Source organism: Hemiscyllium ocellatum, chromosome 28, assembly GCF_020745735.1.
Source record: "Hemiscyllium ocellatum isolate sHemOce1 chromosome 28, sHemOce1.pat.X.cur, whole genome shotgun sequence".
Lineage (NCBI taxonomy): Eukaryota > Metazoa > Chordata > Chondrichthyes > Orectolobiformes > Hemiscylliidae > Hemiscyllium > Hemiscyllium ocellatum.
The window spans coordinates 27,600,834-27,625,600 of record NC_083428.1 but is presented as its reverse complement, the minus strand read 5'-3'; the positions used below and the strand labels follow the sequence as shown (position 1 = coordinate 27,625,600).

Here is a 24,767-nt window from a genome sequence, read left to right as displayed (position 1 = left end):
GTTTAATTTATCAATCCTACCTTGTTCTCTGCTTTGTCCCTGCCTGCCCTGAGTGTTTGACTCACTTCTTAACTGTACCAGTCTCAGATTGATCTCTTTCCTCACTATTTCCCTGGGTTCCCCCCACATTACTAGTTTAAAACCTGCTGAGCATCTCTAGAAAATTTCCTGGCCAGTATATTTAATCCCCTTCCAATTCAGGTGCAATCTGTCCTTCTTGTACAGGTTACTTCTACCCCAGAAGAGATTCACATTTTTGGATATTTGGAATCCTTCTCCCATACACCGGCTCCTCAGCCATACATTCATCTGCTCTATCCTCCTCTTCCTATCCTCACCAGTTCATAGCACCAGGAGTAATCCAGATGTTACCACTCTCGCAAACTTCCTTTTTAAATTCCTGCCTAACTCTCTATATTCTCCCTTCACAATTTCATCCTTTTCCCTTCCTATGTTGCTGGTTCCAATGTGTACAATGATCTCTTGGTGGGCTTTCTTCCCTTTGAGAACATTCTGTACCCTCTCTTGGATATCCTTGAATCTGGCACCAGGGAGGCAATACACTGCTGGCCACAGAAACGTCTGTATGTGCCTCTGACTAGACAGTCCCCTAATACAGTCGTTCGCTTGGAACCTGATATACCCTTCATGGCATTAGAACCAGTCTCAATACCAGAAACTTGGCTGTTTGTGCTACATTCCCCTGAGAATCCATCCCCCCCCCCCCCCCCACCACCCCCGCCAACATTTTCCAAAGCAGCATACTTGTTTGAAATGGGGCTAGCTACAGAAGACTCCTGCACTAACTGCCTGCCTCTCTTACCTTTCCTGGAGTTAACTCTTCAATATGACTGTATCTGCGACTTTGTTCTCTTCCTGTAACTGCCATCCATTACACCCCCTTGCTCTTGTAAATTCTTCTTTGCCTCTAACTGTCGCTCCAACCAATCCATTTGATCTGATTGGATTCTTAACAAACGGCATTTATTGCAGATATAATCTTCAGTAACACGTAAGCTCTCCCTAAACACCCACATGTGACAAGAAGAGCATATCACTCTATTAAGGGCCACCTTTTCTTCTTCCAATCTGCAGACCAGAAAATAGCACCATCTTATTCCACTACAAAACACTGCTCCAGGCTAACTTAATACTTATGGCTTATATTTTTAAGTTTAATCAAGAGACGTATCTCAATAAAACATATAATCAAGAAAGAACGCACTCTACTTACTACTGCAGACTTACAGCAAGGCCACACTTAAAACTATTCAACTTATCTGTTTTTGTGTTGGTGACCTTTCCCAAACAGGTTCCTCCAAGATCAGTTGTGAATTTTGCTTTAATTTTCCTACACGCACTCCGATATCCAGTGATACATTAATTCAACAGCAAATGCAGTAACTGTGAAGGTTCACTGCTGTGTCAGTTAGCAGTGTGGGTGTTTCTTTTTCTCTTTCCCCCTCTCTCTGCGCAGACCATGTGCTGCCTTTGTCTGTTCTTCTCTCTTTTAAAAGTACTGTTGTTTTGACTTTTTTTCTCTCCAAAGTTCCAAAATAATGCAACAGCGTATAAAACAGTAATTGCTGCTCCTCAAACACCTAAAATACTTCAAAAGAGGCGCATCCTGTTATAGACAGACATTTTTCCTGTCCTCCATCTTGTTCAAAGAAAATCGAGAAGACATTGCATGACATTGACTCTGCTTCGGTGAAGAGTGCACATTGATATTTGGCTTGCCAAATGTACCTAATCCATCCAAAAGAAATCTCTATGGAAGCAGAGACTGATGATGCTGGGGGACATCAAATAAAGTAACAGAGGCTTCCTCACCTCTCCTTGGAGTGGATTAACTTTTAATTTGCATGTCCAATGTGAAACTTCAACAGCCAGTTGTTTGATTTTTCTTCAAAGAGGATCACCAAATGTGAGAGAGATCTCTGTCTGTCTTAAAGCTGACTTGTAGGACAGGCTACACCCAAAATGACTGTTACTGATACTATGTTCTTTGATTTTGCTCCCTCAAGAATCTGAAGTGCCCTTTTGGAAGAGTCTTCTCAGCAAATTGTAACAAACTATGGTCGGCACCTTAGTCTTAGTGCATGATAATGGCTGCAGTTCTTTACAGTCATAAGAGTCATAGAGATGCACAGCACAGGAACAGACCCATCGGTTCAACTTGTCCATGCTGACTCTACATCCTAACCTAATCTTGTCCCATTTGCCAACTCTCGGCCCATATCCCTCCAAACCCTTCCTATTCATATACCCATCCAGATGGCTTTAAAATGTTGTCATTATACCAGCCTCCATTACTTCCTCTGGCAGCTTTTTTCCATACACACACCACCCTTTGCATGAAAACGTTGCCCTTTAAGTCTCTTTTAAATCTTCCCACCCCCTTGGCTGTTTATCCTATCCATGCCCCACGTGATTTTATAAACTCACATGATTTTATAAACTTCTACAAGGTCACCCTTTAGCCTCCAATGCTCTGGAAAATAGCCCAGCGTATTTAGCCTCTCCCTGTAGTTCAAACCCTCCAACCCTGGCAACATCCTTGTAAAGCTTTTCTAAGTTTAATGATAGCTTTCTTCATGGATGGGAGACCAGAATTGAACATAGTATTCCAAAAGTGACCTCACCGATGTCCTGTACAGCCACAACATGACATCCCAACTACTAAACGCAATGCCCTGACCAATAAGGGCAGGTGCACTAAACGCCGCATTCACTATGTAGTCTACCTGCGATTCCACTTTCAAGGAGCTATGAACCTGTACTTCAAGGTCTCTTTGTTCAGCAGGACCACACCATTAAGTATATAAGTCCTGCCCTGATTTACCTTTCTAAAATGCAGCACCTCACATTTATCTAAATTAAACTCCATCTGCCACTCCTCGGCCCAATAACCCATCTGATCATGGTCCCATTGTACTTTGAGGTAACCTTCATCGCTGTCCTCTACACCTCCAATTTTGGTATCATCTGCAAACTTACTAACCATACTTCCTATATTCACATCCAAATCATTGATATAAATGACAAAAAGCAGTGGACCCAGCACCAATCTTTGTGGCACGCCTCTGGTCTCCAGTCTGAAAAGCAACTCTCCACCATGTCCCTCTGTCTCTTACCTTTGACCCGGTTACATATCTAAATGGCAAGTTCTCCCTGCATTCCCTGTCACTAAATTGAATTTGAGCACAGGTGAATTTCTCCAGTGAAGATGGTCAAACCCTTAAGGCGTATCTGGCTAAAAGTAGGCAAAACACAAACTAGTTTAAAACAAATAAGATTCATGAAGAATGCGGAGGTCTTCAAAAAAATGGAGAGATTTACATGATTATTTTGAAGGATGAAGGAGGTCTAGAGAATTCACAATTTTTCTCAAGCTCAAAGACAAATGTCATGATTTGGACATGTCGGTGTTGGACTAGGGTGTACAAAGTTAAAAATCGCACAACACCAGGTTATAGTCCAACAGATTTATTTGGAAGCACTAGCTTTTGGAGCACTGCTCCTTCATCAGGTGGTTGTGGAGTATAAGATCATAGGACACAGGATTTATAGCAAAAGTTTATAGTGTTCTGTAACAGAAATTACATACTGATAAAGACCTGGATTGTTTCAGTTTCATCACACTGTAAACTTTTGCTATAAATTCTGTTTCTTACAACCCTATACACCACAACCACCGGATGAAGGAGCAGCATTCCGAACGCTAGTGATTCCAAATAAAGCTGTCGGACTAAGGACAAATGTGAGAGGTATGTCCAGAATCTGTAATGGTTTTGACGGGAGTAAGTAAAGAAGAGGGTGATGAAAGGCACAGATGTATAGTAATTTGTGAAAGAACTAGAGGTAACAGGAGGAAATTTTTCTTTTGCTGGGTGTTGCAATGATGAGCCAAAAACTTTGGTAAAAACTGATTCAGTTATAACTTTCAAACCTGTGTTGGGCCAACATTTGAACTGGAAGACCTTGTGAGATACTGGGGAAGCAGCAGCTAAATGGGTTCAATTAAATGGCTTTTTGAAAGTGCCAATGCAGGTGAGATGCATAAAAAAAACTTGTCTCCTTCATTAGCAATCTATGACCCTATGAAATCCATTCTCACTGTCTATTCAATGAAAGCTATTCTTTGTTCTACAAATGGCAACTCAAAGTTTAGAGAATTGGATTAAATGGATTTTAGATTTCTCGCCTACCCCTCCACTCACCTAAGCTTATTAATCAACCTGCTTGCAAGTAATGCATATCAGGTGGATTGCTAGAACTCTTATCCTCATTTTCAGATGAATGCATCGCTCTCTCAGAGTATCTCGATGCTCCCAGCAGCCCCCAACTGTATCACATTTCTATCTTTCTATGAATTAACTTGTCTGCAAGGGCCTGCATTTTTATTAGAATCTGTCCCTAGAATGTATTCACACAATTCACCAATGTTTCAAAGAGTTGTCTCATTTTGGATGATGAACATCTCTGAGGATTTAATCAGGTTACAAAAGAATATAACCAAACCCAAGGATGGATTTAGTTTTGCTTATCTCCAACATGGAATGTGAGTCAGCTTCATTGTTGTATTTCAAGGTCTTGTAAGGATTACAGATTTTACAATAATTGAGAATAGTTTGTGAGAAGATTCGTAGCTCGGGTGCTCGTTGTTGTGGTTCTGTTCGCCGAGCTGGGAGTTTTTCTTGCAAAAGTTTCGTCCCCTTTCTAGGTGACATCTTCAGTGCTTGGGAGCCTCCTGTGAAGCCCCCAAAGAGCTTCGCAGGAGGCTCCCAAGCACTGAAGATGTCACCTAGAAAGGGGACGAAACGTTTGCAAGAAAAACTCCCAGCTCGGCGAACAGAACCACAACAATTGAGAATAGTTCCATGGTCACTGTTAATGAGCTCAGCTATACTAGTCCAGAGTTGATACATATAATTTGGAATAGCCATATTTAACATTACTCGCATTGAATTTCTGCTACCACTCACTGTAGCGACCTTCTCCTGAGAAGATTAATTTTGAAAGGTCAATTATTCTTTTATTGATAACTAGTAAGATTCAAATACCTACAAGCATGTCTGATGACTTGGAAAGAAGCCATTCAACCTGTTCTTTTTAAGTTGGTTCTTTACTAGAGCAATTCAACTAGTCCCACTCTGCTGTTCTTTCCCTGGATCCTTGCAAAGTGTTTTTTTTAGATAGTTGCCAAGTATTACTTGGAAAACCATGATTGAAAGTACTTCCAGCACACAATAGAAGAGTTAGAATCATAGAGCTACAGAACACAGAAACAGACCCTTCGTCCAACTCGTCCATGCTGACCAGATGTCCTAAATAAATTTAGTCCCACTTGTCAGTGTTTGGTCCATATGGCTCTAAACCCTTCCTATTCATATACCTATCCAGATGCCTTTTAAATGTTGAAATCATACCAGCCTTTACCACTGCCTCTGGCAGCTCATTCCTTACACGCACCACCCTTTGTGTGAAAAAGTTGCCTTCAGACACCTTTTAAATCTTTCTCCTCTCAGTGTAAACCTTTGCCCTCAAGTTTTGGACCTCCCCTCCCCCCACCACAGTCCCTCCCCCTGTGGAAAAGTCCTTGCCTATTTTACCATATCTCATGATTTTGTAAACCTCTATACAAGGTCACTCCTCAGCCTCTGACTTTCCAGCTTATTCAGCCTCTCCCTTTTTGTTTAAACTCTCCAAGCCTGGCAACATCCTTTTTCTGAACCCTCTCAAGTTTCACAACATCCTTCCTATGGCAGGGAGACCAGAATTACATGCTGTATTCCAATAATGGCCTAACCATTACAATCGCAACATGACCTCCCAAACTCATGTACTCAATGCATTGATCAATAAAGGCAAGGCAAGCATACCAAATGTCTCCTTCACTGCTCTATCTACCTGCAACTACACGTTCAAGGTAGTCATTCAAGATCCTTCATGTCTCAGGTTCCGTTCCGGTAGCTGGCATAGTTCTGTAACACTGTTCTGCAACATCTTCAGTCTGCATTGACACGATGCCTCACTCAGCTAAAGGAGATAGTATGAAATAAATAGACTGTGGGTTTCCAGTTCCAAAACAGCATTTACAAGTCATGTGAATATGGAAGGCAGCTCAGGTCATGCGTGAGACAGTGAGTCTCGGGCCCAGCCCGATAATCAAGGCAATATTCCACCCTCCACCACTTCCACCCGCAGTTCATTCCATACACGCATCACACTCTGTGTGAAAAAGTTACCCCTCAGGTCTTTTTTAAATCTTTCCCCTCTCACCTTAAACTTATGACCTCTAGATTTGGACTCCCCCACCCTATGAAAAGACTTTAGTTGTTCAACCTATCCATGCCTCTCATGATTTTATATTTAACCTCTAACATTACACCTTAGCCTCCGACACTCCAGGGGCAGAAGCCCCAGCCCATTCAGCTGCTCTGTATTACTCAAACCCTCCAGTCCAAACCTAAGGTCTGGTGCATCAATAAATGGGAATGATGCCAATAACATCTTGGCTTTGTATTCTAAAGCTGAATTCGGCAGTACAAGGTCCTAACACTTGATGTCAGTTCCCACGATTTTTACAAAATACCATCCATAATCTCAATTCATCTTAGCATACATTGTTACCTGGATTATTCAATCAATTTAATCAGTCAGTGTAGACACAGATAGACAGCGGGATTTCAGTGCCATTTGGAAACTTGGCACTGTTAGAAATAGAATTCCAATCTACGCTTTACCTGCCACCAGACACAATGCTCAGAGATGTCCAATCAAGATGGAGACTCGTGGAAAGATGCACAAATGCTTTACTTGAAGGGGTAGTTAGGTACCTGCATGGCCGGTACTGCTTATCTGTTTATAATTGTCACTGAATTTTAACCAGGAAATATTGATTTGTAGTTGGCATTGGATGTCTCATGATTATCCCAGGATAGAGTGTTATTCAAGATACTACCTTTTGCTGTTGCCTTAACTGACGCTAATAGCTGTTTATCATTCACAAGGCAAGGCCTTGTTTGCAAGGCCTCACTCTTGGAAAATGGATGATGGTCAATTTATTTGGAATTGGACAATTTCTAAGCTTGAACACAGAATATCAGTCAAAATATGGTCCAAACACTGAAAGCAGTATCACAGGATGATATTCTTCACCTAATACTTAACAGAAGTGAACGTCATGACCGATATTCCTATCTGGGAGTGGATCTATTTCTGTATAAAACTGTGGGGGTGGGGTGGATTTTTTAGGATTCTTTTGGAAATGAGCCAATAGTAATACAGGGGTGAGGAACCCTTTACAGGGCATTTGTGAATTTTCCCAATTTCTCATATTTCCACCTTTGCTCTTGGCTCACGATTCATTTCAGGATTCGACATCCAACCAAAGATGATATAGAATAATTTTAGGATTAGGGAGCATCCAGATGTATTCACTCCCTTGATTAACAACCTTACAGATATTTGCTTGAAAACCAGAAAATAATAATTTGTATTTAAAGAACACCTTTGCCATAACAAAACTTTCCAACTTCAAACTGGCATTACTGAACAAAATCTGATACCAGGCCAGATGAGCCGAAAGTTGGTGAAAGAAGTGGATTTTAAGGATTGTCTTACAAGAGTTAAAAAAAACCTGAAAGGTTTATGTTAGGAATTGCAGAACTAAGGGTCGACCTATTGGGGAGGCAATCACCAATGGTGGGGCAATTAAAATTTAGAATATTCAAGAGGCCATAAATGGAGGAGTCCAGATATCTCGGAGATTTGTGGGTTGGAGGAGATTACAGGCTCAGGAAGAAGCAAGAGTCAAAAAATATTGCGCAATCAGAAGGTTTGCACCCTTATTCTTGACTTGTAATACATTTGGCTTTCTGACTAAAGTTGATTCACAATTGCATCTGTATCTATCTATTTATTTGTTAAGAGATTGTTGGTCTTTTCTCTTGTCGAGTACTACATCATAGAACCATAGTGTGGAAGCAGACCATTCAGCCCATTGAGTCCACATTGATCCTCTGAAGAACATCCCACCAGACCTATCCACCGACCCTATCTCTGTAACCCTGCATTTCGCATGGCTAATCCACCAAGCCTGCATATCCCTGGTCACTAGTTGAAAGTAGATTGCTATTTCCACACTATATTCACATAGACCCAAGTTTCAATTTTTTTGCACAGAGCAGTTTCAGTAGTCGTGGTTTTGATTCTTGTCATGTAAATGATGCTGTGCAATTCTGTTGCCAAGCAACAGAAACTTAATTGTATGGTTGAGTTAATGCCAACTTGCAGGGAGGAAACCTAAAGGGAAGATGACTAGTTATTCTATCCATTCCATGGCTATTATGGACTTGTCTCAGTAGGTTCTCTAAACAGTGTGTTGAATGTTCCTCAAGCACATACTAACCATTACTGTTTTACTTTATCTGTCAGATATGATATAGTAATAGTTCCTCCCTCACAGATTGCACAACTTTGGTATGATCCTGTGGTGTATGAAGGATCGTTAGTGAAGGAAAGCATTTGCCCATTTTGTAGGAGTGTCTTCACACTGGATGGTCTGCAACCTTCACATGTCACAATCTCACAGGTCCATCTGTTTTTTGAACTTCAGGGGTTGGGTTTCGATTAGGAATTTGTTGTTCACTTCAAATTAAAGAATTGTCATCTAGTTGGACGTCCTGAACCTGCTCCAGAGTTGGACTAGGAGCGCTCATTTTGACCATGTTCCTGCATCACCATGGTAGCATTTTAATTTATGTGTATTAGGCATATTTGTGTACATTGTTCACCAAGCTCAGTTAACTTAATCTTTATTCCTGCGGTGTTTGAGAATGGTAGACCATTCAAACAATTGAGAGGCTGTTGCATGGTAAGTAACCTATTTTTAACTATTATCTGCATTTACTATGGTTCTGAACACTATCACCACCGATATCACCAAAACCTTCGCTAGTTCTCAGGTGTGTTTCCTAACTCACTATGTAGACAGGCCGACGAGGGGGGAGGCCATTTTGGATTTCGTCCTCAGCAATGAGCCAGGACAGGTGTCAGATCTCGTGGTGGGAGAACACTTTGGTGACAGTGACCACAACTGCCTCACATTTACCATAGCCTTGGAGAGGTAAAGGAGCAGTTACCAAGGGAAGATATTTAATTGGGGAAAAGGAAATTATGACACTATCAGACAGGAGTTGGGAAATACAGATTGAGAGCAATTGTTCCACAGAAAGGTCACAGCAAACATGTGGAGACTGTTTAAGTAGCAGTTGTTGCGAGTGATGCACGAATTTGTTCCTCTGAGATAGGTAAAATGGAGTAAGATTAAGGAACCTTGGATGGCGAGAACAGAAGAGCTTCTCATCAAAAGGAAGAAGGCAGGTTATGTAAGGTGGAGGAAGCAAGGGTCTAGCACAGCTTTAGAGGATGACAGGCTTGCTAGAAAAGAGCTCAAAAATGGATTGAGGAGAGCCAGGAGGGGGCACAAAAAAGGCTTGGCAGGAAAGATTAGGGAGAACCCAAAGGCATTTTACACATAAGTGAGGAATAATAGAATGATCAGGGAGAAGGTAGGGCCGATCTGGGATAGCATAGGGAACTTATGTGTGGAGTCTGAGCAGATAGGGCAGGCCCTAAATGAGTTTTTTGCTTCGGTTTTCACAAAGGAAAGGAACCTTGTGAATGAGAAGTTTGAGGAACTGGAATACAGCCTTAAACAGATCAAGATTGATGAAGTTGATCTGCTGGAAATTTTGGCAAACACTAAGATTGATAAGTCCCCAGGGCCAGACCAGATTTATCCTTGGCTGCTCTGGGAAGCGAGAAATGAGGTTGCTAAGCCGCTGATGAAGATCTTTGCTTCCTCACTCTCCACGGGAGACGTACCGAAGGATTGGAAGGAGGCAAATGCTGTTCCTCTTTTCAAGAAGGGTAGATTAGATTAGATTCCCTACAGTGTGGAAACAGGCCCTTCGGCCCTGCAAGTCCACACTGACCCTCCGAAGAGTAACCCACCCAGACCCATTTCCCTCTAACTAATGCACCTAACACTTAGAAGTTTAGCATGTCCAATTCATCTGACCTGCACACCTTTGAATTGTGGGAGAAAACTGGAGTACCTGATGGAAACCCATGCAGACACAGGGAGAATGTTCAAACTCCACACAGACAGTGTTTTGTACCACAAGCCGTTTAATAGCATACAGGGAGAAAACTTGTCAAATGATCTCCAAAGAAATAGAAAATATTTTCTAGACCACCCTGTCATCTACTAGCCTAATTGCCATCTCAAATATATCTTATCGGCTTTTTATTTGTAACCTATTTGTTCTGAAAAATATGTTGACTGTTCCTTATGATAGCTGCTCTGTTGATGATTACTGGCAGCCTTTCTATATTAGTAGAGTATATCTCGCCTGTGTAGGTGTTGGGCTCCCACTGCTTTGAACATTGAAGTCATGTTATTGATTGTCCATTTTTTTGGTTATCATTCTAATGTCTGTGATTGGCTGAAAATATCAATGTATCATAATTCTTTCTTTTTGAGTGATCTCGGATCTAATCCATCTGCAGATGTTTATTTCTCCCAGCTTTTATATAACAGACTTATTTCAGATACTTTTCCAATTTCTACATGCATCATGGATCTTTTCTCAAATTTACTTTACCCAAGATTTGTCTACAGTCTACTTGAGAATATTTGATAAGAATCTTATTGTATCATCTATGACAGCTTTATATAATGAGCCCCTTAGTCTTTGGTCCTGACTAGAAACAGAGAATTAGATTGAAAAGTGCAAAATTGAAATCACTGGTTATATCTGATCAAAACTATTTTGCAGCTCAACTTGGAATCAGCGATTTTCCTCCTGCTTTCCATCTCCCATGATCCCACCATCATCATGGCTTGCTCTTGTATAACATGAGCAAAAATAGTGAGTTTTGAGAAGATTTGTAGCTCAGGTTGAAGTTCTGGATGTAGGTTTGCTCGCTGAGCTGGAAAGTTCATTTCCAGACATTTCGTCACCCTACTAGCTAACATCTTCTATGAGCCTCTGTGCAAAGGACTGTTGATAAGTCCTGCTTTTTATACATATGTTTGGGCTTCTTTGGGTTGGTGACGTCATTTCCTGTGGTGACGCCATTTCCTGTTATTTTTCTCAGGGGATTGTAGATGGAGTTGAACTCGATGTGTTTGTTGATAGAGTTCTGGTTGGAATGCCATATTTCTAGGAATTTTCTTGCGTGTCTCTGTTTGTCTTGTCCTACAACATGAAAAACTATTGTTATTTACAAATTACCATGTAAGAACTGTAACAAACACTACATTGGACAAACAGGCAGAAGACTAGCAACCAGGATATATGAACACCAACTAGCCACAAAATGACATGACCCTCTCTCACTAGTATCCTTACATACAGATAAGGAAGAACACCACTTCAACTGGGACAACACATCCATTCTAGGACAAGCCAAACAGAAACACACACGAGAATTCCTAGAAGCATGGCATTCCAACCGGAACTCTATCAACAAACACATTGAGTTCGACTCCATCTACCACCCCATGAGAAAAAGAATAGGAAATGATATCACTACAGAAAATGACATCACCACAGGAAATGACATTACCAACCCAAAGAAACCCAAACATATAAATAGAAAGCAAGACTTATTAACAGTGCTTCGCTCGGAGGCCCACTGAAGATATTAGCTAGTAGGGTGACATAACGTATGGAAATGAACCTTCCTGCTCAGCGAGTAAGCCTACATCAATGAGCAAAAATATTCAGTGATTTCATAAACAGCAGGTGTAACATTAGCACATCAATGTTGTGTTGCACTTACATATTTACTTCTTCATGTCAGTTGTACAGCTGTCTGTCTAAATTGCTGTCACTTCCATAGATCTTTCAGAACTAAGGAAGCAACATGATCATACTTTGGTCTGAATAGAGGGTTTACTTTTGTTGGTGGTACCATTAGCACGCTGATTAAAAATATTGGGGCCATGTTAAAATGAAAAAATCAAGAATGTGTGCGTAAATCAGTTTGCTAAAAACAGTGCATGTGAAAGGTTAAATCTTTTTGCTGCACAGCTACTCGAAACTTCTGTATAGCAAAGGTCTCAATTGTGTAGAAGACTTGTTTCATGGAATAACATTTTATTTTCTTTGCCTCTTCCGCTGGTTCTTCCCCATCACTTTGACATTTAGCAGGATTTAGCCTGCAGGGCAGTGACAATGGTAGCAGCATTCACTGAAGAGTTTTGGTTTTTAAACGATAGCTATGATTTAAGGATGCTGAATTGAGTCAGCATTTCGCAGCCTTCCATGGATTAATGTTTAGGATTTTGCATAAAGTTCTCATCTCAGCTAAATTTCTGGGGCCACATCCCAAGTACAGGTTTCTCTAGAAGGGAGAAGTATTTATCTGTCATATGTCTCCTTACCTTGTCTTTAGAGTTGGATTGTTTAATAGCCTGATTGAACAAAGATCGGTGGGCAAAGTGAGAGAACCTAAAAGGAGAGATGTAAGTCATGTAATGAGAAGAACCAAATTAAAAGTTTTGGCCACAATTTCCAGGAGCTTGCTTGGTTAATTTGGCAGCGTCATGGAACTTTCCAGAACTTCCAGTGGGATAAGCTACCACTTTTTGTCTACTCCAGAAGTTACCTTTATTGCATTTTGTCAAGATGGTGCATGAGGTTGACCCCGCACATTCTTTTCCCCACTCACCTTTGTTTTTATATGAATAGGTGTGAGAGATAAAATTGTTGGAAAACTATTTTGGTCAAGGGGGGAGGAACAAGATGAATAACTGACCCACGGGGTTCTTCAAAGTTCAAGTGTCCAGTAGTCGCATGGTCATTCCAGAAGAACAGTAGAGAAATGTTAATAATTCTGATGAAGCAACTGAATTAAAAATAAAGCAGTTTCCTTCCTTGTTTTTAATGAGGCCTTGAGTTTTGGTGTTGGACTGATAGGTTTTTTTGAAACTCCTTGTTAAATGTTAAAAAAGGAAAACTTAGTGTTTTTTATTTCTTCCAATGTAGTTTGCAAGGAACCACCTTATAAAGTGGAGGAGTCTGGCTACGCTGGATTTATTATGCCAATTGATGTCTACTTCAAGAACAAGGTACTTCTGCTGATCAAACTTTCCTTTTAGTTAAAAAAAGAGTAAACAGAAGGTCACTCTGAGCTTTAATCTTTTCTTGTCCCCAGCTCTGTTTGATTCCATAACCCAGAATCTTAGGACAGTCTGTGATTCTGATGAACAGTTACAACCAGAATGTATTATTTCTCTCAGGTGCTGGCTGACCTGCTGAAATATTTTCAGCATTTTCTATTTTAATTTCACAATCTCTTTAGCACCTCATATCACAGTACAGTATAGGAGGGTTCTGGAGTTCTGTTTCCCTCTAACCCTTCAGCCATAGTTGTTAAACAGTTTCTCCAAAGTTATCTGAAAAATCTCAAATTCGGTCAGACAACTGTGCATGCTGTTTGACTCTCCTTGACCACTCTTCCTCGAGCCCAGACATTATTCTTACTCTCAAGATTGCCTTCGCTCCAAAGACTTGTGAAGGTGCTGGTGTTGGACTGGGGTGGACAAAATTAAGAATCACACATCACCGGGTTATAGTCCAACAGATTTACCTGGAAGTACTAGCTTTCGGAGCACTGTTCCTTCATTAGATAGCTGTGGAGCAAGATCATAAGACATAGAATTTATAGCAAATGATCGCAGTGTCATGCATGCATGATACAATATATAGAACAAACCTAGGATTTACAAAATGTTACATGGATTGACTGCCTGACAGTGCGTTTTTTGAACAAAAAGCGTACAAGCTGCAGGCAGTCAATGCAGGCAGTGTCATAGAGCCATAGAGATGCACAGCATGGAATCAGACTCTTCAGTCCAACCCGTCCATGCCGACCAGATATCCCAACCCAATCTAGTCCCATCTGCCAGCACCCAGCCCATATCCCTCCAAACCCTTCCTATTCATATACCCAACCAAATGCCTCTTAAATGTTGCAATTGTACCAGCCTCCATCACATCCTCTGGCAGTTCATTCCATACATGTACCACCCTCTGCGTGAAAAAGTTGCCCCTTAGGTCTCTTTTATATCTTTCCCCTCTCACCCTAAACTTATGCCCTCTAGTTCTGGCCTCCCCGACCCCAGGGAAATGACTTTGTCTATTTATCCTATCCATGCCCCTCATAACTTTGTTAAAAATCACACAACAGTAGGTTATAGTCCAACAGGTTTAATTGGAACCTGTTAACACCACTTAAACCTGTTGGACTATAACCTGGTGTTGTGTGATTTTTAACTTTGTACACCCCAGTCCAACACCGGCATCTCCAAATCATGCCTCATAACTTTGTAAATCTCTATAATGTCACCCCTCAGACTCCGACGCTCCAGGGAAAACAGCCCCAGCCTGTTTGGCCTCTCCCTGTAGCTCAAATCCTCCAACCCTGGCAACATCCTTGTAAATCTTTTCTGAACCCTTTCAAGTTTCACAACATCTTTCCGATAGGAAGGAGACCAGAATTGCACGCAATATGCCAACAGTGGCCTAACCAATGTCCTGTACAGCTGCAACATGACCTCCCAACTCCTGTACTCAGTACTCTGACGAATAAAGGAAAGCATACCAAGCCTTCTTCACTATCCTATCTACCTGCGACTCCACTTTCAAGGAGTTATGAACCTGCACTCCAAGGTCTCTTTGTTCAACAATACTCCCTAAGACCTTACCATTAAGTGTATAAGTCCTTCTAAGATGTGCTTTCCCAAATTGCAGCACCTCACATTTATCTGAATTAAACTCCATCTGCCACTTCTCAGCCCATTGGCCCATCTGGTCCAGATCCTGTAGTAATCTGAGGTAACCCTCTTCGCTGTCCACTATACCTCTTATGCTCGCATCCAAATCATTTATGTAAATGACAAAAAGTACAGGACCCAGCACCGATCCTTGTGGCACTCCACTGGTCACAGGCCTCCAGTCTGAAAAACAACCCTCCACCACCACCCTCTGTTTTCTACCTTTGAGCCAGTTCTGTATCCAAATGGCTAGTTCTCCCTGTATTCAATGAGATCTAACCTTGGGGAACCTTATCGAACTCCTTACTGAAGTCCATATAGATCACATCTACTGCTCTGCCCTTATCAATCCTCTTTGTTACTTCTTCAAAAAACTCAATCAAGTTTGTGAGACATGATTTCCCATGCACAAAGCCATGTTGACTATCCCGAATCAGTCCTTGCCTTTCCAAATACACGTACATCCTGTCCCTCAGGATTCCCTCCAACAACTTGCCCACCACTGAGATCAGGCTCACCGGTCTATAGTTCCCTGGCTTGTCTCTACCGCCCTTCGTAAACAGTGGCACCACGTTTGCCAACCTCCAGTCTTCCGGCACCTCACCTGTGACTATCGATGATACAAATATCTCAGCAAGAGGCCCAGCAATCACTTCTCTAGCTTCCTACAGAGTTCTAGAATACACCTGATCAGGTCCTGGGGATTTATCCACCTTTAACCATTTCAAGACATCCAGCACTTCCTCCTCTGTAATCTGGACATTTTGCAAGATGTCACCATCTATTTCCCTACAGTCTATATCTTCCATATCCTTTTCCACAGTAAATACTGATGCAAAATATTCATTTAGTATCTCCCCTATTTTCTGTGGCTCCACACAAAGGCCGCCTTGCTGATCTTTGAGGGGCCCTATTCTCTCCCTCGTCACCATTTTGTCCTTAATATATTTGTAAAAACTCTTTAGATTCTCCTTAATTCTATTTGCCAAAGCTATCTCATGTCCCTGTTTTGCCCTCCTGATTTCCCTCTTAAGTATAATCCTACTTCCTTTATACTCTTCTCAAGATTCACTCGATCTATCCTGTGTATACCTGACATATGCTTCCTTCTTTTTCTTAACCAAACCCTCAACTTTTTTTTAGATTAGTTTAGATCAGATTAGATTACTTACAGTGTGGAAACAGACCCTTCGGCTCAACAAGTCCACACCGACACGCCGAAGCGCAACCCACCCAGACCCATTCCCCTACATTTACCCCTGCACCTAACACTACAGGCCAATTCACCTAACCTGCACATTTTTGGACGTGGGAGGAAACCGGAGCACCCGGAGGAAACCCACGCAGATACGGGGAGAATGTGCAAACTCCACACAGTCAGTCGCCTGAGGCAGGAATTGAACCCAGGTCTCTGGCGCTGTGAGGCAACAGTGCTAACCACTGTGCCACCGTGCTGCCCACAAAATGATTTCTTTCATCATCCAGCATTCCCTATACTTACTAGCCTTCCCTTTCACCCTGACAGGAATATGCTTTCTCTGGATTCTTGTTATGTCATTTTTGAAGGCTTCCCATTTTCCAGCCGTCCCTTTACCTGTGAACATCTGCCTCCAAACAGCTTTCGAAAGTTCTTGCCTAATAATGTCAAAATTGGCCTTTCTCCAATTTAGAGCTTCAACTTTTAGATCTGGTCTGTCCTTTTCCATCACTATTTTAAAACGAATCGAATTATGTTCGCTGGCCCCAAAGTGCTCCCCCACTGATTCCTCAGTCATCTGCCCTGCCTTATTTCCCAAGAGTAGGTCAAGTTTTGCACCTTTTCTAGTAGATACATCCACATACTGAATCAGAAAATTGTCTTGTATGCACTTAAGGAATTCCTCTCCATCTAAACCTTTAACACAATGGCAGTCCCAGTCGATGTTTGGAAAGTTAAAATCTCCTACCAAAACTACCCTATTATTCTTACAGATAACTGAGATCTCCTTACAAGTTTGTTTCTCAATTTCCCTCTGACTATTAGGGGGATCTATAATACAATCCCAATAAGGTGATCATCCCTTTCTTATTTCTCAGTTCCACCCAAATAACTTTCCTGGATGTATTTCCGGGAATATCCTCCCTCAGCACAGCTGTAATGCTATCCCTTTATAAAAATGCCAGTCCCCCTTCTCTCTTGCCTCCCTTTGTATCCTTCCTGTAGCATCTGTATCCTGGAATGTTAAGCTGCCAGTACTGCCCATCCCTGAGCCATGTCCCAGTCCCATGTTCCTAACCATGCCCTGAGTTCATCTGCCTTCCCTGATAGGCCCCTTGCATTGAAATAAATGCAGTTTAATTTATTAGTCCTACCTTGTCCCTGCCTGCCCTGACTGTTTGACTCACTTCTGTTCTCAGCTGTCCCCATCTCAGATCGATCTCTCTCCTCACTATTTCCCTGGGTCTCCCCACACCTCCCCCCCCCCCCCCCCCCCCCCCCCCCCCCACCACCGTACTAGTTTAAATCCTCCCAAGCAGTTGGCTGTAGCAAATTTCTCTGCCAGTATATTAGTCCCCTTCCAATTTAGGTGCAATCCGTCCTTTTTGTACAGGTCACTTCTACCCTAAAAGAGATTCCAATGATCTAAAGATGTGTAGCATTTTATAAATTCCTACTTTGGAAATAGAACCAATCTGACTCAAGATTGTGATACAGACAGACTCTAACCTCACACCTTTAATGCATTGACTGAGCTGAGGTGTCACCTTTTTAAATAACCTTAAGTCATCTAAGAATGTGATTTGAAAGAAGTTCTGGGACTTGCATATTAATGAACTGAAACTTCCAAACCATTCTAAAATATGAAAGACTTAACAGCCATCTAAGTTTGTTCAATATATTGTATCAGTTGCATGCGTGACACTGACTTTTGCTATAAATTCTGTGTCTTATGATCCTGCTCCACAGCTATCTGACAAAGGAGCAGCTCTCCAAAATACTTACAAATAAACCTTTTGGAGTACAACCTAGTGTTTTGTGATTTTTAACTTTATCCAGAGACTTGAGCACAAACTCTATGCTGACCTGCTAGTATAGTACTAAGGTAGTGCTACACTGTTGGAAGGACTGCCCTTCAGATGAGAAGTTAAACCAAAGCACAAAAACAGAATTGTTCGAAAAACTGAACAGCACACTTCTTCAGATCTCTGATTTCTGTCCATGGGTCCTGCCAGACCTGCTTAGTTTTGCCAGTGATTTCTGATTTTGTTTCTTATTTCCAGCGTTTGCAGTTATTTTGGTTTAAGTTGAACTAAGCCCTTGTCTTCTCCCTCAGCTTCTATGTCACTTTTTCTAAGACATGCAAGAAATTCTTCTTGGTGTTTTTGCTGATATTTACACCACAAATCTAGTCATTAAAAGCATGTTATTTGATGATTATCATATTGCTGTTTGTGGAAGCTTGCTTTGTGCAAAGTGATTGTCATGTTTCCTACATTATAGCAGTGACCAAATGCATTTTGTTAATCATAAAGCATATTTCAATCTGATGAAGTCATGCATGGAGCTATATGAACGGACATCTTTCTTTTGCAGACTTGAATGCTGTTTCTGGTGACCCCAGATTCTTACACCTGCTGCAAAACCTCCACTGCACTCTTGTGTTTTCCCAAGCTCTCCCAATCAAGTAGTACATCATGCGACCCTATTCATGTAAATGATTTGGATGTGAACATAGGAGATGTGGTTAGTAAGTTTGCAGGTGATATCAAAATTGGAGGTGTAGTGGACAGTGAAGAAGGTTACCTCAGATCACAATGGAATCTTGATCAGATGGGCCAATGGGCCGAGGAATGCCATATGGAGTTTAATTTAGATAAATGTGAGGTGCTGTATTTTAGAAAGGTTAATCAGGGCAGAACTTATACACTTAATGGTACTGTCCTGGGGTGTATTGCTGAACAAAGAGTCCTTGGAGTGCAGGCTAATAGTTCCTTGAAAATGAAGTCACAAGTAGATAGGATAGTGAAGAATGCTTGCCTTTATTGTACACTGCATTGAGTATAGGAGTTGGAAGGTCATGATGCAACTATACAGGACATTGTTTAGGCCCATAATGGTATAGTGTGTATAATTTTGTTCTTGCTCATATAGAATGTTGTGAAACTTGAAAGGCTTTAGAAAAGATTTGCAAGGATATTGCCAGGTTTGGAGGGTTTGAGCGATGGGAGATGTTGAACGGACTAGGGCTAATTTCCTTGGAGCGACAAAGGCTGAGGGATGACCTTATAGAGGTTTATAAAATCATGAGATGCATGGCTAGAGTAAATAGACAAGATCTTTTTCCTGGCATGGAGGAGTACAAAACTGAAGAACATCGGTTTAAGATGGGAGGGGAAAAATTGAAAAGGACCCTAAGGGGCATTTTTTTCACGCAGAGGATAGTGCATGTATGGAATCAACTTCCAGAGGAAATGGTGGAGACAGTTCAATTGCAACATTTGAAAGGCATCTGGATGGGTATATGAATCAGAAGGGATTAAAGGGATATGGACCAACTGCTGGTAAATGGGACTATATATAAATAAAGGTGATCTGGTTGGCATTGGTGGGTTGGACCACAGGATCTGTTTCTATACTGTATGTCTCTATGATTCTATGCTAATATTTAGGTCCAGCAGACCAGGCCAATTGTGTTGATTCGGGTAATATATTCAGGGCTTTGATGTTTTGGCAGAACTCGCTGTGCATTTTTCAGCTTGGGGTAAAGGGCAACATAGCACCATCTAGTGGTCAGAACCTGTTTACTTGGGGCTTTATGATCGCTAATATGGACGTCAAACCCATAGCAGAAAAGTTGGCATGAAAATGCCAGAGACAATGTGACAGCAGGGAGTTAGGTTCTGCATGTGGACTATTAACACTGAAATCCAGGCTAATGTTCTGGAGAAATGGGTTTAAATCCCAACGTGGCAAATGGTGAAAGTTGAATTCAGTGAAAAAACTGCGTTAAAAAACTAGCCTAATGCCAACCATATAACCATTGTCAATTGTCACTGTAAACCTATCTAGTTCATAACTGTTGTTTGACAAAGGTAATCTACCATACTTAACTGATCTGGCTGTCACGTGACTCCTGATCTAAAGCCATGTAGTTGACTCTTAACTGCCCTCTGGGTTATTAAGGGTAGTCAATTAGCTTAGACAGCAATGCCCACATCCTGGAAATGAATGAAACAAAACCAAGAGCATTAAATAGTTAATGAACTATAGATATGGAGTGAGGGAAATTGTTAGAATCTGTTATTAAGGAAGTAATAACAGGTCATTTAGAAGATCAAAATACAATCCATCCGAATCAGCATTGTTTTTTGAAGGGTAAATCATTTTTGATTAATTTGCTAGAGTTCTTTGAAGATGAAACAAGCAATATGGATAATGGGGATCCCCTATACATAGTATATGGACTTCCCAAAGGCATTTGATAATGTGCCACACTAAAGGTTAATGCACAAAGAAAGACCACATGGGGCGTGGGGTAATTTATTAGCTAACAGAGGATTGTCTAACCAGTTGAAAGCAGAGAGTCGGGAAAAATTGGTCTTTTTCTTTGGATTGATCTTTGACAAAATGTAACTAGAAGGTGCCATAGGTTCCCAGGCTGTAGCCATTTACAATTTATATTATTGACCTAGATGTAGAGGTCGAAAGTGTATCATACTAAAATGGTGGAGAATTAAGTTGCGATGAAGAAATAAGAAATATGGAAGGGTCAGGTGGACGGGCTAAAATTTGACAGATGAAGTTTAGTGTCGATAAGTGTGAGGTTATCCACTTTGGTCAGAACAAGAGAAAGACCAACATATTATCTAAATGGAAAGAAACCTCAATGAGTTTAGGTGCTGAGGGATCTGGGTGTCCTTGTGCATGAATCAATTGCATTGCACTCATTCTCCTAATCATTTTCTATTCCATGAGGAAGTTCTGTGTAACTCCTCATCCCAAGTAGCCTTGTTTTGCAACAGGTTTGTGCAGAAGCCTTGAAGTCAGAGAAAATTCCTCAACGCTGACTAGACCATTTGCTTTTATCAACTTCAGTCAACTACTGAAAATACCAAATGCTTGTGGAATCATACCAACAGTGAGGAGAAGTCATGCAACGAGAAAGCCAGCAAGTAGTTGATTTGTCTTAGATAGCAGTGATGAGACTTCCATCCTGCTACCTAGTTCCCATTCAGCCATGTGTTTGTAAGAGGGTGCATCCACTGGACCATTGATATTTAAAATAACAGCACAGCACAACGCACATTGATCACGTGTGTATGCTGTGCCTTCAATAAAAATCATGTTTGGCTTGATTTGCAGTGGACACTATTTTGTTCCTAATTAGTCAAGCATATCTTGTGGCTGCAGAGAACTTGCTATAAATGCAAACATCTAAGTTATGTTAACTAAATATGAATTCTTATAGGGTTCAGGCTGTAGGAGAGACAACCCTGTTTTTATGGGCTTAATGAATTAAGAGGATGTAGACACTTTGCTTCTATTGCTGGGGCATTTGTTTGTTCCAACAAAATTTCTGAGTGTGACAACGGAAGTTTATTCTTGAAGTATGTGATAGGCTAGAATGCTGAAGTGTAATAGACAGAAGACTTACATGAGGTGTAACATTATATATTACTGAGAAATAATGTTTTTGTGTCTTCTCATGTCAGTACAAATATGTTCAGGACTTTAGTCTGTTATCTTTTAAAGTGAAATTTATTCATTATTCTTGGATGTAATTGCATGTGCAATTTGTTAAATGGGCAGGAACCTAAACTGTAAGTCAGAAAAAAAATGTGAAAGCAGGAAGTCTGATGTCAGAATGAAAAACTTTGATTTTTCATTGGAATGCCATGAACTTTGTAAAGTAGCAAAGTTAAATGAGCAGATGGTATTTTAATCTGCTGTTTTCTGATTTTTGATTTAAATGCACTGATTAAGATCATGTTTTATAGATAAAATATTTAGCATTTGTATAGAGTAGCAAGACTCTAAATATTTTGTTTTTTTTTTCCTCATCAGGAAGAGCCCAAAAAGGTTTTCTTCACATATGATTTGTTTCTAAATCTGGAAGGGAATCCACCTGTGAATCATCTACGTTGTGAGAAACTCACCTTTAACAACCCAACCAAGGAATTTCGACGCAAGCTTTTGAAAGCAGGAGGGGTAAGTTTCAGTCGCCAGGTAATGCAGGCTTTGACTTTATATTCCAGTAATATCGTACTGAATATATGCTGAAGAGGAGTTGATGACCTTGTGGTATTATTGTTGGACTATTATTCCAGCGAACCAAGCAATTTTCTAGGTTCAAATCTCACCATGGCAGATGGTGGAATTTGAATTCAATCAAAATCTGGAATTAAGGATCTAATCACCTCAAAAATCCCAACGTTTACTCAAGTCCTTTAGGGAAGGAAGCCAGCCTTTACTTGGTATGGCATACAAGTGACTCTGGACCACGGCAATGTGGTTGACACTTAATTGCCATCTGGGCAATTAGTGATGGACAATAAATGCTAACCTAGCCAATGGTGCCCCCATTCTGTGAGTTAATTAAAAGAAAATTCTCCAATTGGCTTTGAATATGAGAGGTACCCAATCCAACTGAAATCAAGTTATACAATCGAGCATCGTACTTCTACTCTGCAACCCCCTCTCCTCCCCCCGCCAGGGTGCAAAACATAAAAATAATCTGTTTGCCTTTTATATGGAGGATTTCTGCTTTCTAGAAAAAAGTCGAGGTATGCAGACAGCAGAGACCTGTCAGGCAAATGGAAATTTTATGCATCCAGGATTAGAAGGAATTCTCTGAAGTGGAATGGTTTTAAAGTTTCATGTTGCGACAGAGAGTATTAGCTGGTAGATAACATTTCAGCAAGTAAGTAGACATTGACATGTGAGGACGTGGTGACAAAGTAGATAAACCTATTCATTTACAGAGCATTGGAAAATGCATGCTAAGTCTGACAGTGACCGGGTGACATAATGACCATATGACATTGTCTCCTCAGCAGGACTCTGCTCTGAAGAGGAGTGTTCATTGGGAGTTTTGGCTGTCTTTTTCAGTGTTGCAGTGTGTGGCGTATCAGTATTCCTGGTGACTATGTTATGTGAATCACGTTAAAATGGTGAATCCGGACTCCAGAAGGCTGATCCTGAGTTGGAACAGGGGCATTATATTTGTTAGTCAGCATAGTTAAAGTGGTGGCGGCTCAGTACGCATTAATGCTCTTCTCAGTTTGTGTATGGTATTCAAGTTCCTCATTATCTCTGCCTAATAAAATCATTCTACGTAACAAATAGCCAGACAGCCTTTCTTTTGTTTTTTAGGTTATGGTAATGCCTGAAGGAACTGACACAACCTCCAGACCAAGTCCAGACTATCCCATGCTGCCCACAATTCCTCTCTCTGCATTCTCTGATCCAAAGAAAAGCAAACCATCTCATGGGTCAAAGGTCAGTTATTTAGCCCAGAATTGTTCTACATTCAGAATATTTTATAAATGTGAAATTATTTTCAAATTTAAAATTCTAATCCAGGAGAAACATTGAGGATAAATTTTCACCTTCACTGCTAGGTTTCACTTGATTTACTTTCCATTGAATCTGTGGTTTTTTATTGGTGGGAAATCTCTGCCAGTTGATTGATCAATCTTTGAAGGCTCAAACTACCCGCACTGTATTTTCTCTGTCCAAGTAGCTCCAGTTGTAAAACGTAGGACTCTGAATTTGGGAGATGCAACTTGGTACCCTCAACCTGGTAATGTTCTTGCACCCATGTTTGAATCCTGCTGTAGCAGATAGTAGAATTTGAATTCAATAAAAATCTGGATTTGGAGTCAAATGGCGACCATGAGTCCAGTGTTGATAGTTGGAAAGAATACCATCTGCTTCACTAATATCCTTTAGAGAAGGAAATTGCAATCCTTACCTGGTCTGGCCTACATGTGACTTCACACACACAGCAATGTGGTTGAAACGTGACTGCTCTCTGGCCAATTAGGGATGGGTAATGAATGGTGGCCTGTGCCAGTGATAACCAGATCTGGTGAACGAATGGAAAAAAAACATTGTCAGTAGAATTTCACTGTCAGTCACATAATAGATTAACTTAAAATAATGGGTTTAACAACATAATTAAGTTAATTTTATCCATTCTCAGCTATGAAAGTATCTTTGTTGTGGCTTTTAATCTAGAAGGTCTTCTAAATTATTGATCTCTCAGTGATAGGGTGCCAGGAGCATTGGGAGTCATGTGACATGGTAATCTTGGCATCACTGTCCATCCCTGTGCCACTCAAAGGATAAGTGGTGCTATGTGGTTTTATCCATCACCAGTAATGTCTGTGCAATTCTTACTAGATCATAGAATCGCTAGTGTGGAAACAGGCCATTCGGCCCATTGAGTGCATACTGACCCTCCAAAGAACATCCCAACCAAACCCTATCCTTGTAACCTGCATTTCCCATGGCTAATCCATCTAGCCTGCACATCCTTGGGCCCTATGAGCAATTTAGCATTGCCAATTTGCCTAACCTGCACATCTCTGGACCGTGGAGGAAACCGAAGCACCCAGACAAAACCCACGCAGACACTGGGAGAATGTGCATACACCACATAGGCAGTCACCCGAGGCTGGAACCAAACTCAGGTCCCTGAGCCACCATGCTGGCAAGATTGTGCATGACCTCTTAATTATTTATTGGATTTGCACAAAAGCTCTTTCTTTTAAATCAAGCCGGGACTGTTCTAATGATTTTATGTGATCTTGCTTCATCTACCTCATGGGAAAAAGAGTGAATGTTGCAGTGAAGATATAATGTCATACTATGCTATTGCTGTCATGATCATGATGATTTGTCACAAAAGTCAAGCATTTAGATCCA

The 24,767-nt window shown here is 41.0% G+C and overlaps 1 protein-coding gene across 1 annotated transcript in view; it reads left to right on the top strand.

The window, feature by feature from the left end:
- LOC132828817 (protein ENL-like) overlaps nt 1–24,767 on the top strand; it is a 112,468-nt gene that overhangs the window by 48,455 nt on the left and 39,246 nt on the right. Inside the window, exons 3-5 of the mRNA XM_060845962.1 lie at nt 13,068–13,150; nt 21,903–22,046; nt 23,211–23,336. Of these exons, the coding sequence (XP_060701945.1) occupies nt 13,068–13,150; nt 21,903–22,046; nt 23,211–23,336 (353 nt within the window). The remainder of the gene's footprint in view (nt 1–13,067; nt 13,151–21,902; nt 22,047–23,210; nt 23,337–24,767) is intronic.